Genomic DNA, 18,558 nt, shown 5'->3' on the forward strand with positions numbered 1-18,558 from the left:
TCTAGTAAACAGTGCTTCATGGGAACCATAACTCGCCCGCCATGCTCTGCTTCTGCAACTGCAAGGCTTTCTGCTCCCCTCCCTGTTCAAACCGTGATACCATGGTGACACAGTTATGCCCCATCTTTGCAGAAAGTTCATATCCTGTCGTATGTGTCAATAGCTACCATTCATGCCAATGGGAAGTGCCCACTTGCGGATTTTGCCCACGGTACCAACTTGACTATAATTAGACTTATAGTCCCAGAAGTGTGTGCCCCCAGCTAGATCTGTGCTACACAATAAAACTTCAAATTGATAAAGAGCTTGTTCTGGTCTCCTTTGGGACCACAACATTTTAAATCTATGTCTTCATGTTTTCATTGCTTTGTATATTTTAGTGAAGATTGTCAACTATATGGTTATTTGGAGTGAGAAATTAGAATGAATAATGGTGTGCTTATCGAAATGTTTAAGACTATGTATGTTTAACAGATTTAACCATTGACTTAAGTTATCCCATCTAACTTCTGGCTAAACTTTTGAGATTGTTACCTAGGCAGACACAAAGCCTGTTTCACTTAGAGCTTGCACAACAGGACAAAATATTTTCGAGTGTTTATGCAGACACTGACTAATTGCGTCTCTTCCTGTTTCTACCATTTGCTTATGACTTTGGCAGGTGGCCTGTAACCTAAATGCTGCTGTTCTGGTTCATTGGTGAAATTCGAGGGTCGCGCTTGTTTTAATACAGTTCCTTACAGTGTGTCGTAGACGAGTGGCTCTCAGGTGTTGTGGTTGGAGAGCTCAGGGAATGCCATTTACAGCACTCACATGTCACATGATCATGGAGAGCTCCCGTGTTGTGAGGATACTGGGAGGAACATACATATGAAATACATACCGATTCATCACACCATTCTTCCCAGTGTTATCCATGAGGGAGGGAGGACAACTCCTGTTTAATGTGACTTTATACCCTCCTCTTCCGTCTCTATAGATTTCTGTATGTGGCCTTTGTAATACCTTCTTAAAGACTTGTTGACATAGACTGTACAGATATGAGTCTTGTTACTAGGAATGGACAGATGAATGTGCCACACTAGGAAGCCAGTGTCCGGTAACATTCCTTTTCCTCCTCTCCTAGCTTTTTCATATCGTTAGCACACTAAGCCTTATTATATGTTGCCTCCTTACATACTGGTCTGCAATAAAGTCATGAAAGATGAATGTTACGTAACTTTACATAGCTTACTTCTGTGCTGGTCATTTTTATGACAGCAATGAACTATCTGTCTCTTAACCTTAACCAAATATGGATTTGGATATGGGTGATAATTAGATTTGATATAACATTGATAGTATTATTATTCTTAAAGGAAAAGGCATCAAAGACTAAGAATAATCTTTATGAAAACTTTGTTCATTCATGGCATATAGCTTATCCAGATAAATGTTTTGTATTTGTTAGGTCCAAAGGGGAAAAAACCCTCAAGTACCCCCCAAAAGCAGGCCACTGGCTTGTCTACAGTGAAGGCCTCGCCTCAGCTCAGCTGGGTTATAGGACTTCTGCAGAGAGGTCAAAGTCCTCTTTCATCGTTCCGCAGAAGCCTGTGGAGTGCATTTCTGTCTGCCGAGAAGAGCTGCTTCCCTCACAGACACGTGCCTCCGCTGTAGCCCACACATGCTGTATCCTTGTAACAGGGGCTCTTCTCTGCTCCTGCTCTTCTCTCTGCCCTGGCAGTGTGCCCTCTCCTCTCCACCCCAGAAAGGTAGCCATAGCTGCTTTGTACCTGCCCAAAGGCCTCTGGTTGTTCATTCTCTCGTATCGATAATAAAAGCCTTCCTTTCACCCATGAGCCTGTCAGATTGGTGGTTTCTCTGTGTTTTGCTCTAGAGAGATGTGTCTGTCTCTCCTTTAAGTTTTCTAAATAAGAAACATTTAAAGTTATTAGGGGGAATAGGAAAGTTAGGGAGAGGGGAATGGGCCCACGTGATGCTGAGGAAAGGGATGCAGGCACTGAGAAGGTCAGGAGCTGCCCGGGCACTGATGATAGAGTTGAATCTAGAGATTGCCAGGCACTGATGATACAGTTGAATCTAGTGATTGCCAGGCACTGATGATGGAGTTGAATCTAGTGATTGCCGGGCACTGATGATAGAGTTGAATCTAGTGATTGCCGGGCACTGATGATGGAGTTGAATCTAGTGATTGGGAGGTGGAGGCAGGAGAGTCCAGGGTCCGTGTTACCCTTGGCTGTTCAAAGAGTTTGATACCAGCCTGGATCATATCTATCTAAAATGAAAACAGACAAATGGTAGAAAGATTATCAGCAAACTTGGCAATGGTATTAGCCTAGACTGGCAATAGCATACTTTGGTAACAATGTCTGATGTTTAACCAGGACAGAAGTCCGGAGAGTAACGTGAAAGCTTACTAGAATGACTCAGGGCAGAATTCTTGGGTTAGCTTCTGGGTGGCGGAGTCAGCAGAGAAGGGGACTGCTGTGAGAACTTGCAGAGCTTTCTAGAACATGCATTGTTCTTCCAGTGGTTTTTCCTTAGCAGTAAAACTCATGAACAAGGGGTCTGCATGCTCATTCATTTCCCAAAAGGGAGAGGTAATCACTGGAAAGATTTCCTATCCTGCAGCACAGCCCAAGCCGTGCTGACAGGCATAGGCTAAGACCTAAGGACAGGCATGTGAGCACCACTGCTCTCCTGACTCTCACCGTGCCTCCCTTCCGCACGCTGGGAAGGCATTGGCTTGATGGGGCAGTGGTAGCCCCTGCAGTGGACGTCTGAGCACTACACAGAGGCTCTCATGCTGCACCGTGTTTAATAGGCTTTCCAAAAGGATCACCTCCCTTCACCACCAACTCCTGTGGGCTAGGATCCTGTAGCCTTGGAATTTAATATCAGCCTTTGACTTAGGTACTCTTGGAATCATTTCATAAAATGCCAAAAGCCTTCACGGAGTGTTCTTAAACCCAAGAATTGTTTAGTATAATTAGTAATTTTATTTTTCATCAATAATATCTAAATTTTGGCTTGTTTTTACTTAATTTTTATAACTACAGGGGCATTTTTTGAACTGTTAATTCTTTTTTTTTAAAGATACATTTTATTTTTAACAGCTTTAGTTTTATTTTATGTGTGTTAATGCTTTGACTGCATGTATGTCGATGTGAGGTTGTCAGGTCCCTGGAACTGGAGTTACAGACAATTGTGAGCTGCCATGTGGGTGCTTGGGATTTAACTCAGGCGGTCTGGAAGAGCAGCCACTGTTCTTACCCACTGAGCCATCTCTCCAGCCATAGACTGTTAATTCTTAACTGTACAATGAGTATGGCAGACTTGGAACTGTATTAATCGACTTTTATACATGAAATATTAATAGTTTGAAAATCTTTGCTTGGTATGAAATTAAACATATTAACATGTGTGTGTGTGTATGTGTGTGTGTTAGTATGAGTTAGTTTATGAGCATACTGAGAGAACACATCTCTGACTTGTGCTACAAATGGAGTGTGGTATAAGTTCACTTTTTTTACTTCTGGTTCTTGTCTGAGAGGCTCTCTTATGGAGGGAGTGTGGTTGGATATATGAAGGTAATTCCTGTAAGGCTCAGGGAATAGTGCAGAAGAGTGAATGGACAGAATACAAGAGCCTAAAAATGAGAAGGGTTGCAGTGCCATCTTCTGGGCTTCCCTTGTGGATGGAAGTGGAGCTCATAAGGCCCCAGCCCTCCTTACTGAATAATTGACAGCTTCTGGGGGAGGGACCAAGCAGCAAGCCCATATGCTCCAAAGGGCAGTTCCAACCATGTGACCAAACTGATGGTCTTAGTTAAAAACAAACACTGGTCACAAAACAAAAGATATAAATATGGGAAGGGGACCTGTGAAGAGGATTGGGAGATGACACGGCTGAGAGATAGAAAGGGGTGTGGAGTAAACAGAATTACCAAATATATGTGTGAAATTGTCAAAGAGCAAATTTAATCAATTAAAAAAGTGATGTTTGAAATGGTAGATTCCTATAAAGGAAAATGTATGTTCTCACAAGGGAAGAAATGTCTTCATTTGCAGAAGTCAAGGCTGCCTGTCTGACGATACTTATAGGCTTCTTATGTGAAAACTGTTCTGAAAGCTCTATTCTGTTCAGGCTGGTGGCCACACACCTCAAAATAGTGGAACAGAATAATGGAGCATTTTATAGTCTTATATATGTAGAGTTGGGAGATGATTCAGTGTGTAAGGACCCTTGCTCACAGGCTTGAGAACCTCAGTTCTAATCCCCAGCACCCATGGAAAGAGAGAAAGTATGACTGCCTTCACCTGCACCTTTAACGTCAGCCCTGAAGTAGAGTGATGGGAAGACGGGTAGGAAGTGACGGTAGGATTGCTGGGCACCCCGTCTAGCTGAGGCAGCCCCAGGTTCCGAGAGACACCTGACTCAGGGAAGTAGGACAGAGAGAATGACAAGGCAGAACACCGAACCAGTATCCTCCTCTGCCTCTGTGTGGCCTATTACAAACACACACACACACACACACACACACACACACACACACACACACACACACACACACACACACACACACACACTTTAAACTTAATCCTACTGAGTAACAGAATTCTTAAGGTGCATGGATAGTAAAGAATGAAAGAAATTACTAGAAAGTACTGAAGCTCCCTCAGCAATAATACTGGATTTATTTTGAACATTTCTGACTAATAATGTTTACTACGTAGTGTTTTCCGAAGTGTCACAGGAGATTTGAAGAAGCCTGATAACACACTGTCATTGCATGTGCCCATTTACATAGCTCTCTGTTCATTTGCATTTCTTTTAGTTTATGGTTGAAATAAAGAACTCAGCAGTGTCTTGCGTCCCGACTGACTGGGTGAAGGTTGGAAGGTAAGTGTAAGCCTTTGACTTCTAGCCTGAATTACGGCGTGTTTATCTGTGCTGATTGACCCGTGCCAGCCACCTGCTTGCAGCAAGACTTGTTTTCCTCCTTTGATTTCCTGATGAACTTTGAATCAGGGGTGATTTTCTTTAACTCTTTGTCATTCACTTAAAAATATTTTGAAGAACATATTTGAGTACATTCCCCCTTTGTCAGTTGCCTTTGTCCCATGCCTGTGAGTACTGTCTGTCACAGGGAGGCAGACGTTAAGGAACCGTCTTCAGCTGTAAGATGCCTGAAGTTGTTTGACTTTCGGATGAATGCTGTCCCTGACTTTTTTTTTTTCACCTTTATTAACTTAAGTATTTCTTATTTACATTTCGAGTGTTGTTCCCTTTCCCGGTTTCCATGCCAACATTTCCCTAACCCCTCCCCTCCCCTTCTCTATGAGTGTTCCTCCTCCTCCTCTTACCCCCATTGCCGCCCCCACCCCCCAGAATCCCGTTCACTGGGGGTTCAGTCTTGGCAGGACCAAGGGCTTCCCCTTCCACTGGTGCTCTTACTAGGCTATTCATTGCTACCTATGAGGTTGGAGCCCAGGGTCAGTCCATGTATAGTCTTTGGGTAGTGGCTTAGTCCCTGGAAGCTCTGGTTGGTTGGCATTGTTATTCATATGGGGTCTCAAGCCCCTTCAGCTCTTTCAGTCCTTTCTCTGATTCCTTCAACGGGAGTCGAGTTCTCATTTCAGTGGTTTAATGATGGCATTTGCCTATGTATTTGCTGTATTCTGGCTGTGTCTCAGGAGAGATCTACATCCGGTTCCTGTCAGCCTGCACTTCTGTGCTTCATCCATCTTATTTAGTTTGGTGGCTGTATATGTATGGGCCACATGTGGGGCAGGCTCTGAATGGGTGTTCCTTCAGCCTCTGTTCTAAACTTTGCCTCCCTATCCCTTCCTATGGATATTCTTGTTCCCCTTTAAAAGAAGGAGTGAAGCATTCGCATTTTGGGCATCCTTCTTGAGTTTCATGTGTTCTGTGCATTTAGGGTAATTTGAGCATTTGGGCTAATGTCCACTTATCAATGAGTGCATAACATGTGTGTTTTTCTGTGATTGGGTTACCTCACTCAGGATGATATTTTCCAGTTCCATCCATTTGCCTATGAATTTCATGAAGTCATTGTTTTTGATAGCTGAGTAGTACTCCATTGTGTAGATGTACCACATTTTCTGTATCCATACCTCTGTTGAAGGGCATCTGGGTTCTTTCCAGCTTCTGGCTATTATATAAGGCTGCTATGAACATAGTGGAGCATGTGTCCTTGTTACATGTTGGAGCATCTTTTGGGTATATTCCCAAGAGAGGTATAGCTGGGTCCTCAGGTAGTGCAATGTCCAATTTTCTGAGGAACCTCCAGACTGATTTCCAGAATGTTGTACCAGTCTGCAATCCCACCAACAATGGAGGAGTGTTCCTCTTTCTCCACATCCTCGCCAGCATCTGCTGTCGCCGGAGTTTTTGATCTTAGCTATTCTGACTGGTGTGAGGTGAAATCTCAGGGTTGTTTTGATTTGCATTTCCCTTATGACTAAAGATATTGAACATTTCTTTAGGTGCTTCTCAGCCATTCACCATTCCTCAGCTGTGAATTCTTTGTTTAGCTCTGAACCCCATTTTTTAATGGGGTTATTTGTCTCCCTGCGGTCTAATTTCTTGAGTTCTTTGTATATTTTGGATATAAGCCCTCTATCAGTTGTAGGATTGGTAAAGATCTTTTCCCAATCTGTTGGTTGCCGTTTTGTCCTAACAACAGTGTCCTTTGCCTTACAGAAGCTTTGTAGTTTTATGAGATCCCATTTGTCGATTCTTGATCTTAGAGCATAAGCCATTGGTGTTTTGTTCAGCAAGTTTTCTCCAGTGCCCATGTGTTCAAGATTACCTGACTTTTTTTAAGAAGCTGAAATTTCATTTTCTTCTTCATTGAGCATTGTGTGTGTTCACTCTCAGTGTTTTCCTTGGCACGTAGTTATAGTGGTTCCTTCTTTTTGTAACTTACGTCTTGAGCTGATGAATATAGACGTTAACAGTGTTGGAGCATTTTGTCCTTGGTTAGCATCAGTTCCTTGGAGGGAACTCATTCAGGAGAAGGGTGTGCTTTTGAGTAGTGTGCTGGCTGGAATCTCTGTTGCTGCTCCTCTTTCTGTGTATGTATGACTGGGGGTGAAAATGCATTTGCCCAAGATAATTAGGCAGACTTATGGCTAGTGGTGAAATGAAGGTATTCTTATGTAAAGGACCAAGGGAAATTATCGCATGGCGATAATGTCGATTAGTTTATGTTAATTAAAAATGTAACTATTCTTCATTGCCATGGCAACAGATACTTTAACATACACATGGGTTTCTTGAACTCAAATACCTTGTTTTCCCCTTATGCCACTGAAGCTGTAGATGTGAGTAGTGTTGACTTGGGGGATGTTTGTTTCCTCAGAGCGTCCTTCCTTGTATTGACTTTTTGTCCTATAGGACAGATAATAAATGAAAATGTGCTTTATAAAGAGACATTATTAATACCCATATTAGTCTGTGGAACAGTAACTCACTAAGCAACTGTAGAAGACAAATCTGTGGTAACTGTTTGCTTAGAACCCTAGATCATGTAATTGAAAAGCAACAAGTAAGGCAGAAGTTGATGCTGGCCTCTTCTGAACTTGCAGTCCTAACATCTAATGAACTGCAAGGCATTTTGGTGTGGGCTTGTTTCCATTTACTGTGTTGTTTGGCCACCAGAACCTTGGCACATGGGTAGGTTTGAGCATCATCTGTCTCGCTTTCAGTATCCAACAGCTAAGGTAAAGCTAACTGTGCAGTGTGGTGTAGGAGCTGAGCTCTTCTAAGGCATATTTCCCATGGTTAGTGTCGGCAGGAGCAGCTTCCACTCTTTGAACCCCATACCTAGGTGTCTGCTAAACACTCTGACTTCAGGTTCCTGTGCAGGGCAGGCACCCTTACAGTCCTCGCTATGCCGCAGTTCATACCGAGTCTGTTCCAACAAGTTAGCGATGCTGGTCCAGGCCTTGGCTAGCACGTCCAGCTATAGACACTAGCTCCCATATGCTCTCTACCCCTTCTTGACGGAGAAAGTGGCTTATGCTCAAGCCCAGAGGAGCTTGTGGGAGATCTTCTCACTCAGGGCCACTGGGTCTGAAGAACAGTCTGTTTTACATTCTAGATTCATGCACTGGCCGTCTTTGTGATATATTATTTCCTTTTTGCACTGAATTATGCCAAGTAGAGAAGTATAAAACTCTCAAGAGCTATTCGGCCTTCACCAGTGTGTCCACCCTTCCTTGTCACGCATCTGTTGCTGCACTTGCTTCTGCTGTTTTTAAGCAACTGTTTTTCTTTCGCATAATGGAGAGGAAAAGGCTTTGCCCATGAAATAAGTTTCAACTCTGACTCTGTCATACAGATATTATAATTTGAAGAACATTTTAAAAGCTTCCTGAACATACATTGTCTAAGAGTCAAAATCGGGACCTTAAGGAAAGAATGCTCTGTGTTTACAGCTGTTTATGTCCAAGGTCTGTCAGTGAATAGTAACTGATTTAACGTTCTGAAACGAAACGATGGCCGCGTTGATTCTTATAACCTTGATTTCCTTTTTGTCCCCTCCTTCCTCTCCTAGCACAAAAGCTGTGAGCCGCTTTCACTCTCCTTTTGTTGTGGAAAACTACAGACGTCTGAATCAGCTCCGGGAGCAGCTCGTCCTTGACTGCAATGCTGAATGGCTTGACTTTCTAAAGTGAGTTCGCAGTGAACAGAAAGCTCTGAGTCTGTGCTCTGAGAAATAGACTGAAAATGTCCACACACCCTCCCCCTAAAAATGTAGAGATTGCTTCTGTGACCTACCAGAAGATGGGGGGCATTTATCTTCCTGGACTTGATTTTCAGTCCCCTGCCAACAAATTTACTCCCATTTTTACCTACAGGAAAGTTTAAGAACATATTTGATGCATACATGTGCTGCACATACATACATGCAGACAAATAGTCATACCTATAAAAATAAACCAATATTTTTGAAAAATGAATATATTTGAGTTTCCCCAGTGCCCCCTGCCTCAATATTTAAAGGAAAGATCTAATTAGCGCTTACACGTGGCATTAGTCTTGCTTCTTTACTTTGTTTTAATTTAGAATAATGTGCCATGGTTTTCATTTTTGTGGTACAGGATTTCTTCTGGAAGGGCTCTTAGCCTTGTCTTCCAGAATGGCTCCCATGCTGGCTTGATTGACACTCACTTGTTCATACTCCGTCTTAGGCACTGGTGTGCTGCTGTGTGTCTGCTCTTGGGGAAGCAGCAGTGTTTGTAGTTTGCTGTTTCCTGCCTCGTAAACACTTCCAGCCGAGCCCATTTCCTGACCCTCTGCTCTGAGGCTGGGAAGAGGTGTGCACCATTGACTTCCATGAAACCATGGGGTTTCCTGTGTAGCCACGTCTCCTTTCCTGAGCCCCATGGCATGAGATAGCATTATTGCACACAGTGTACAAGAGAATAAAGTGAGGTGCACAGGGAAGAAGTCAGTCTTCCACAGCAAGAGAGCGGGTGGCTGCACAGTTGGACTGGGCCATCACGTACCCAAGCATGTGCTATAGGTCTGTGGGTGAGCCCACTGTCTGTGGGCAGAGAGCTGTTAGTCTCTCTGTCTAAAACCTTCCAGGGTAAAGGTTCGGTGAGGGCAGCGGGAGCCTCTTACAGTGAGAATTTGGGAGGCAGCAAGGAGATACCAGTCTCCTCTGGGTCAGAGTTAAAGAATAGAGACCAAGCTTTCCCTTATTTATCTAGCCCGAGCCTTTCAGATGACTCAGAGTCTTACGTGTAGAAATACGAGTTTGTCTATTCGATTTTTTTCCCAGCTAACTTTTAATCTCCCTTTTTAGGGAACTCAAATCTTTTAGGTTTTCCTCTTTCCTTGGTGGAATTACTGATAGCATGCAAATTAAAGTAAGCTTAGACATTTCCACCCTTGAGGGCTGCATTCTGAAGGGTCTGAGAACTCGTGTTTTTGAGTGTGGACTCAGGACAATAGGTAGTTCTGGATGGGGAGGGGTGGTTTTAATCCCTCCACTTTGCAAACATCATTTCAGAGGTTTTTACGATGTGTGTGCTTATACATTTATTTCTTACTTTATACGTGGGAAAGAGAAACAGTTCAGTAGTTAAAAGCAGAAAAGAAAATAAAGAGAAAACGTATGCATCAGGCATATGATCCCAGTATTTGGGCAGCTAAGCCCACATAGTGAGGCCCTGTTCTAAATTAAAGAAGAAATAAAAGATAAACTAAGGAGCATTATTGAGGTTTCAGATTTAAACGTCGGCTGGAGTGCGTGTAGAGCATTTGTTGTTAGAGCTCCACTCAGCACAGCACTGTCTTACACACGCCTTACTGCGGTACCAGATTGTATGAATACCATGTTGTGAAGAGATGGTTACCCTCAGGGAGCCTGACATCAGGGGGTTCAATCCCAGCCACCTCAGCATGGTTATTTCTTACTAAGGTTGTCTTGTGCACTAGTCATAGAATCAAGGCCGTGATCACTACTGGGAGTGACATCTTTTCTCAAAACGTGTCTCTTGTGTCTTAGAATATGGACTGTGGGCTTTTCTCACTTCTGAATTCTTTAAAAGTCGGATCATATTCTCTCGCATATAATAGTTGATGAGAATATATGAGAGATGCATTTTCAAATAAGGTAGACTGTTTTCCATTCTTATTAACCACCAGAATTGTCGAGTGCCATTTGGTAATGAGCGTCTGGTCAACATAACAGCTTTAGAACCCAGGTGTCCTCATTTGCTTCTGTGGGCCCAGAATCAAAGTCACCGTGCTGGGAACATGAGCGAGGGCTGTCTACGGCAGAGTGCTGAGGTCCCATCTTTCTGTGGCAGAGCCCGTCTCCCACATGCCGTTCGTTCATTTGTTTGGCTGTAGATACACTGTCTTGTTGAGATGGACCTTCACGTGGCCCCAGCTGGCCTCAGTCTTAGCCTGTTACTAAAGCTGATCTTCAAACTTCTGACCCTCTGCCTTACCTCCCAAGTAGTGGGATCCTAGGAGACAACCACTTACCAATGCCTGGTTCCACTTGTTACCTGAATTGCCCAGGTTTGCCTTGTTGTTCTTGGAAGTATGAGTGATCTCTGAAATTTGCTGAGGTGTACAACAATATGCACAGAAACTAAACAGGGTATGTGTGACATTTGTGATATTTACAGTTTAAAAATGGTTCTCCTTATTGACGTCTTATGTCATTGACATAAGAAGGAACATAGTTGCCTATATCTAAATAGTCTTATTATTACTTTGTTTTTTTTTTTTTAACTGAAATGGTACCCACTGAAAACTATATCACTCATCTCTTTTCTGACCATTAGAAGATCATCAGAAGCAGGTAGTTACCATTGGCTGTTGGGTAGGGTCATGGTGGTCTTCATTGGACCTGAAGAGAAGGGAGTGGGAGAAGGTCTAAAACAACACCTTGTGCGAAGTGTATTGGCACTTAAGTGCAGAGAAGCAGGGACTAAAACATTCAATAGATAAACTGTTCTGACAAGAGAGGAGAGCCAGGACTAGACTACAAGATGGGTCATTAATTCTGTTAAAGACAGCACAGGCCACAGTCTAAAGTATGAGTGAAAAGTCAGATAGATAAAGGGTTGAGGTCAGACTAGGAATGATCAGGATGGTCACTACAGGCTTCTGTAGAGTGGGGCCTCACAGTGTCCAGGTTGTTTAAAAGTACAAGACATTTTTCAGGTAACATCTGAGGAAGTCCAGCTGATATAGGGGCATAAGCCTTGTGTATCTGGGATTTGCACAAACTCTTAGACTATTGGTAAAATTCCTGTTACCTATTTTAATAAACTTTAATTCAAGGTAAATAGGCTAATTAATTAACATGTCCTGTCTACTCAGGTAAATATACATAAATACATGTATAAAGTACACTGTGAATGCAATTCTTAATTCACAAATGATAAATAAAAGGTACATGAAAATGTCGCTAATAGAATCCTTTTAATAATAAAACATCAGAACATGGGGTTCTTTTAAAAGCAAGATAAAAGCAGGAAAACTGATCATTATTGTAATTTGACCCAGGCCCTTTATAAGCTGAGAAATGGTGTAAAACTTTTAAGTAGCAAGTAACTGAAATTCAACACTTCTGAAGTCCACATTATAGATTACTATTTTTTTTAAAGAAAGGTATTCAGTTTGTGAAAGGCATATCTGAATTACAGCTTGTTTTTATGAATAAGACAAGCAACTTGTGTGTGTTTCTGTGTACAGAAACGAGTGACGGGGCTAAGTGAACCTTGCAGAATCGCATCCTGAGGTGCGGCCACAGTTAGAATTGGAGATGGAGGTCCGGGAGTGATCATTGCTTAGTGTGTGATAGATAGGCCGTGGGGTGTACCCAAGTGCTGATAACAAGACAGAGGATGCGGTGAGGACTGCGTGGCTGCTCACAGGGTCCCTCCTGTGTGCAGTGAGGAGAGTTTCCTTCAGCCTTTCTCTTGCACCCTCTGTAGACTTAGGTGTCACTCCCTTTCTTCATTCTCCTGCTCCAAAGAATCTGAGTTATGTCTGCCTATGTTTGAATGTTGTTCATTTAGCAGAGCCTCCGTCTCTCTCAGATGAGAACTCACTCTCAAGTCTAAGCTCAGTTATCTCTTTACTTAAAGGATATTTCATTCTGAACACTTAAAATTGTCTTGGGCTCTTTTGTGCCTTGGATGCCTACGAGCTGAGTGTGACCTTGAACTTGTGCTTTCTCAGGTCATCTCCTAAGTGCTGGGATTATAGGCATATGCATCCTGCCTGGCCAACTACATTCATTTTCAGTACCCACAATTTATCATTAAATTTAGATGTCCATAGTTTGTAAGTATTATACATATTGGAATATTATGTATATATTGGAATAAAATACTGTGATATGAGATAATACAATAATACAGGTAAAAACAAGTTTAAAAAACCCAACTCTATAAACCTTTCCCTTCATTTTTTGAATGAATCTTTTAATGACAGTCCCGATGTTTTCCACCACAGGTGTTAAGTGAACTGAAGAAGTTCTCATTTCCGCCGTGTCTATAACAACTCTCAATTGCAGTGTCTGTTCAGTGTTGGCAGTGTGAACCAGATACTAGGGCTAAGTCAGTCAGACAGACAGGATTCTGCCAGTTCTGTGGGAGAGGTACCGATATAATTACTCCAAGGTTTGGTGTTGCTATTAGGAGGAGTGCCTGGGGAAGCTGACTCCCTGAGTAGTTCTTGAAGCTGTGGAAGGAAGCAGAGTGAAACTGATTTCTACCCTGAAATTTCTGTCCTGAAGCAAAATGTCAGTCAGATGAAATGTGTTCATCTGTGACCTTTTACATACATGTATGTGTATTACACACACACACACACACACACACACACACATCATCATGCAGAAGCTGTTGTAGGTTTATACAACTGTCTCAAACCGAAGATTCAGTAACCTATTTTATCATAAAAGATAGATCAATCCGCTGTCCTTCTCCTTTAGCCGTTAGCTATCTCTTTGTGCTTTGTGTTTATGTTACAAGCAGGCAGGTGGTTTGCTGCACAGATGTCAGGGGTCAAGAAAGCAGCCTGCTCATCCTGTTGCTGTTCCTGTAGGAATTTTGGTGAACATTACCACACTTTGTGTAAGGCCGTGGATCACCTAGCAACTGTGGACTGCATTTTCTCCCTGGCCAAGGTCGCCAAGCAAGGAAGTTACTGCAGGTAACGTGTTTCTCATTCCTCTCGTTTACCATGGTTCCAGATAAAACGGAGAAACTCGGTCACTTCGCTTCTGCAGTTTTAAAATGTTGCAGTTGCTCAGGTGCGCTATGTTCTTGGTAAAGCTGCATGTCACGTGTATGATGTAATGTGAAAAATAAACTCTCTTTTTGTTTTATGACTGACGAGTGCAGAAGCCTGGCGTAACTCTGGAAGTGAATGTTCCAACTGAACTTTTAGGTTTATGTTAAGTTTTTAAAGGAAGCTTGAGGAGTCCTTTAGCTGTTAACTTTGACTTGGAATTGAATAATGTGTTTCATTTCAGTTTTTAAAACTACAGTTGTGGGCTGGAGAGATGGCTCAGCGGTTAAGAGCACTGACTGCTCTTCCAGAGGTCCTGAGTTCAATTCCCAGCAACCACATGGTGGCTCACAACCATCTGTAATGGGATCTGGTGCCCTCTTCTGGCCTGCAGTCACATATGTAGGCAGAATGCTATATAAAAAAAAAAAATCACATAAAATGTAATTAAAAAAAAAACAAAACTACAATTATAAAACCTTGCACATGAACGAGGGACTGGGAAGATGGGGTTCTGTGTGTGGTGGTGGTGGGGGGTTCTGTGAGCTTTCCTGAGCCTCCTGTTGAGATGTCGAGAGCCAGGTTCATACCACTCTTCTTTATTGGCCTCTGGGCATCCCAACATTCTGTATTCTCCCCCTCATAAAGGATACTAGGATTCTAGCTAGATACTACATCCAACTTTAAGTAGTAATTCCGTCTTTTCAATAAGTTCTCTTTCAAAGGCATTTTTAATTGAAACTACGCATTTCAGAAAAGAGACTGTTTGCTTCTGTGGGCACTAAAAGGAAAACCCGTGAAGGTGCTACTGGCCGAGCCTGTGGTCGAGCTCCTGGCAGACAGCCTGACGGCCTTACTCATTTCATATTGGTTTCTTCTTTGTAGTATGTCAATTTTTTTAAAATACTCAAATGTCCTATAACCTCTGGTACATAGGGGTCATTAAAGCAAGGTTGTTATTGTACAGTATTTCTTCTTTGTGAGAGAGTTGGAGGACTCAGTATATACGCTACATTCTCTAAATGTAGTGTATTATTTTATTGCCCATTTGTGATCAATAGATCTATATCGTTGGTCATAACAGTCATGTTTAAAGTAGATTCTTGGCATTGCAATTACTACCTAGTTCTTTATCACACCAAAGACATTTCAAGCATACACAGTGTTGCCTAGTCGGTTACCTGTAGACATCTTACAGCTGAATCTTCCTTGTAATGGATTATTATGAGAACTTAGTCTGCAGTCGGTTGATGTGACTTCTCTCAGACTTTGTGGTGTCTGTAGGAGTTCTTTTATTCTAGATTTGTGAAGTGAGCTTTCCCTGGCAGAGTCTGTTTCTGAGTTAAGCAGAGGCATTTAGTGTGATTTGTGTAACTCTTCCTAGGTGAGACTGGGCGCCCTCCTCTTCTCACCCCTTCCTAAGGCACCTTCAGTTATTTGCCGCTGCGGGAACTGCCATCGTGAAAACCGCTGTCTAGATGGTTATGCGGTTGGACTTCATGCACCAAGTTAAAATCTTCACCAGTGTGTAAGATAGACAGATTGTTTTTCCTCCTGGTACTTCTCAACCTCTTGCCCCTTCTGTGTACATAAGCAGGGGGGTTAAAATAACGTCTTTGTCAGTTCAGGGACCTGAAGCTCTTGTGGATCTGTGTTGCTTGTCATTTCTCCTCGGTTTTTGTTTTATTTGTTTGTTTGTTTGTTTGCTTGCTTGCTTGCTTTATCAGACTTCTTGACTGTGTGGTGATCTCAGTCATCACCTGTAGAAGTGATTTTGTGCTGTACCCTTTCTGGAGCGAATGCATCTAGTAAGCATTGCAGGACACTGTCAGTCCAGCGTTACCTGTTCCAGATCAGGTGATGGGAGGTGGCTGCAGCTCCTCCCAGCTCCTCTTATACCTGGGGCAGTCCTTGACAGCTCTTTCCCCTGGTCACATCTGTCCTTGGGGCAGTCATTGACAGCTCTTTCCCCAGCTCACGGCTGTCCCTGGTCAGCTTCCCTGTGCCTTCAGATACCTCTCAACACTCCTGGTCTTGCTGCCCTGGGCCTCCCTTCTGTCAATTTCTGCCTGATGCTGGCATGGTTGTTACCAGGTGCCTCTCTGGACAGCAGTCTGTGCACGTCAACCAACTCTTCTGTTTATCCTTAGCCAAAGAATGTTCTAGATTATCGAGTAAGTCATCATTTAGCATTTCAGAGAACAATTCAACTGCTAAATATTTTTCCAAATTCTATACTGTGTATGTAAGGAAAACTCCAGTGGGGTTTGGGAAAGCTACCTAAATAATCTTATGTACTTCCTACAATATATTGTAACAGACTCTTAAAGTGGATGCAAAAAGCCATGAAACAGAAAACTTGCATTTAATACATTTTAAGTTGTATGAGAGGCAAACACATTTTTCTTCAGTCTTCAGGTTTTTGCGATGTTAGTACGTGTGAGCTCTGATCCTTAGTTCCAGTGGATTTCTTGGCGTCACAATTGCCATCTTTTCTAATGCTGTCAAGATAATCCTATTAACTGTCTGGTAACCTTTAGGTTACCTGCACATAACCTTTCTTTTAGGCCTTTCTGTACAATTTGTATTATAGTCCTTGTTTCCTTAACATTGTTCATATTCCGTTCCTCTGGGACAGTTAAAAGAGAAAAGCTGCAATTAAAAATATATACATTATAGTAGCGGCATCTGTTCATATTCAAATGTTTCATTCTTTCCAGGAAACATGTACATTTCCTCCGTCCTCCCCTCACTGCCATGTGACACATCCATGTGCCCTGCCTGTCTTCCCTGTGTAGCTGTTCTGTCCTGGAATAGCAAGTCCGGGCTGTGAGTTCCCTGTGCTCCTTCCCCTCCTGAGAACACTGTCATTCTGTAATGTTGATAGTAACAGAATAAGTCATTGCGGATTACAGTCACATTGTGACTGCAGTGGGACTCTCAGTCACACCAGTGTCACCTGACCTCACTTGGTAGAGCATCTAGGATCTGATCTTAAAATGTATATTTCTTACATGTTCTTTCTTCTTTTTCTCTTGTAACAAACCTGTCAGCTGCCCGCATAACGACCCTGACTTTAGCACTCTGTCTACTCTTAACCCCTCTCTTTTCTTGTCATTTCATGTGCGCCTTTGTTCTAATTTTTCTCCTGTTGCAGTGATAAAACACTCTGACTAAAAGCAGCTTGGGGAGGAAAGGGTTATGTGGCTTGCTCATTCAGGTTACAGTGCTTCTCTGAGGGAGGTCAGGCAGGAACTGACACCGAGCCCCTGAGGGAGCACTGCTGGCTGTGCTCTCTGCCTCATGCTCTGCTAAGCTTTCTTACACAGCTCGGAACCCCTGCCTGGGGATGGTGCTGCCCACATGCCCGCCTCTAACATCCATCAAAGTAATCACACAGACATGGCCACAGGCCAGTCTGATGGAAGCGATTCTTCAGTTGAGATTCCTCTTCCCAGGAGACTCGCGATGGTGACATAAAGTAACCAAGATGCCCCACCCCTTTCATGGGTGATCCAAGCGCCTTCCCTTCGCGAGTGACCGCAGCTGACTTAAGACACTGCAGTCACTGTTTCAAAAATAGTTGTTTTAAAATATAGATAGCACACAATAAAAACAAGTTAGCTCCATTCACCCACTGCATTGACAAAAACTGGAAAACATGAGTAAATCAGTTTCAATTGAGGGTCTGAGAAAAACCAGTGGGCTTCATACTGTGCTGGTAGGAAGGCATGTTAATAGTGACTTCTGTCTACTAAGATAGAGAGTGTGCATACCGGTGACTTGTAAATTCTATTTCAGGAATTGAATCTACCTTAGTGAATACACATACACACATACATACACACACCCACGCACCCACGCACACACAAACACAGAAAGAGAGAGAGAGAGAGAGAGAGAGACAGAGAGAGCGAGACAGACAGACAGACAGAGACAGAGAGAGACAGAGAGACAGAGTGGCTCATGTAGGGCTGTTATGACACAGTCCAAATGTCTACCATCAAGAGCGGTTTACTTTACCCAGGGAGCTGCCTCAGAAGAACACTGAGAATCCGATGAGACATGTCCTGCTGTCTTCAGGATGCCGTACTGTAAGCATTCATAAGCGCTAATTCCAAGCTTTTAAGTGTCTTCCAGAGGACAACAAAAATTTTACTCCTTTTTTTTTTTTTTTTTTTGTTGGTTAAAAAACAAATTCTGCCTTATATAAGCACAGAGGCCCACTGGCCAGCCTTCTGAAAGACTTGAGGACTTAGTGACCCGAGCCATCTGCAGGATTTACTGTTTTATCCCCGGGAACTGACAGCCTCCTTCACCAGCTTACTCCAGTGCAGGGTAAACGGCCCAGCAGAGGACCCCATCACTCCATTTTCCTGTTTTTAATTGTCTTTCCCATCTGATCAGAGATCTTTCCAGAGGCCTGAAGAGAACACAGGCAGCACCGCTATAATCTGCTTCTGATTCACTGGGAATGTTGAGAGCCTACCCTGTCTACCCACGGTAGCCAGGGCGCCATAGTCCCCAGAGGCAGTTCACAGTCACCCACTCGCTTCAGATGAATGTGAAGAGGAGGACAGAGCCAGCCCGTGGTTCTCGGCTCTGGTAGAAACAGTTGGGATGATGAGTGCTCAGGTTACAGTGTTGATGTGTCAGTTACTAATGTTGTGTTACAGTTATTGATGTGTCAAGAATTGATCGCAAATACTTGGAGAAAATGAAATGTGCTCTTCTGGCCTGGTTGTCACACGTGAGGTCGTT

General features: G+C 43.0%; 1 protein-coding gene across 2 annotated transcripts in view; it reads left to right on the forward strand.

Moving 5' to 3' along the window:
* The window catches only part of Msh3 (mutS homolog 3), a 139,942-nt gene that overhangs the window by 81,211 nt on the left and 40,173 nt on the right, over positions 1–18,558 (forward strand). For both annotated transcript variants that reach the window (XM_032899044.1, XM_032899046.1), the window contains exons 16-18: positions 4,838–4,902; positions 8,585–8,701; positions 13,612–13,719. In XM_032899044.1, the coding sequence (XP_032754935.1) occupies positions 4,838–4,902; positions 8,585–8,701; positions 13,612–13,719 (290 nt within the window). The remainder of the gene's footprint in view (positions 1–4,837; positions 4,903–8,584; positions 8,702–13,611; positions 13,720–18,558) is intronic.

The sequence above is a fragment of the Rattus rattus genome, chromosome 3 (genome assembly GCF_011064425.1).
Source record: "Rattus rattus isolate New Zealand chromosome 3, Rrattus_CSIRO_v1, whole genome shotgun sequence".
NCBI classification, from domain to species: Eukaryota; Metazoa; Chordata; class Mammalia; order Rodentia; family Muridae; genus Rattus; species Rattus rattus.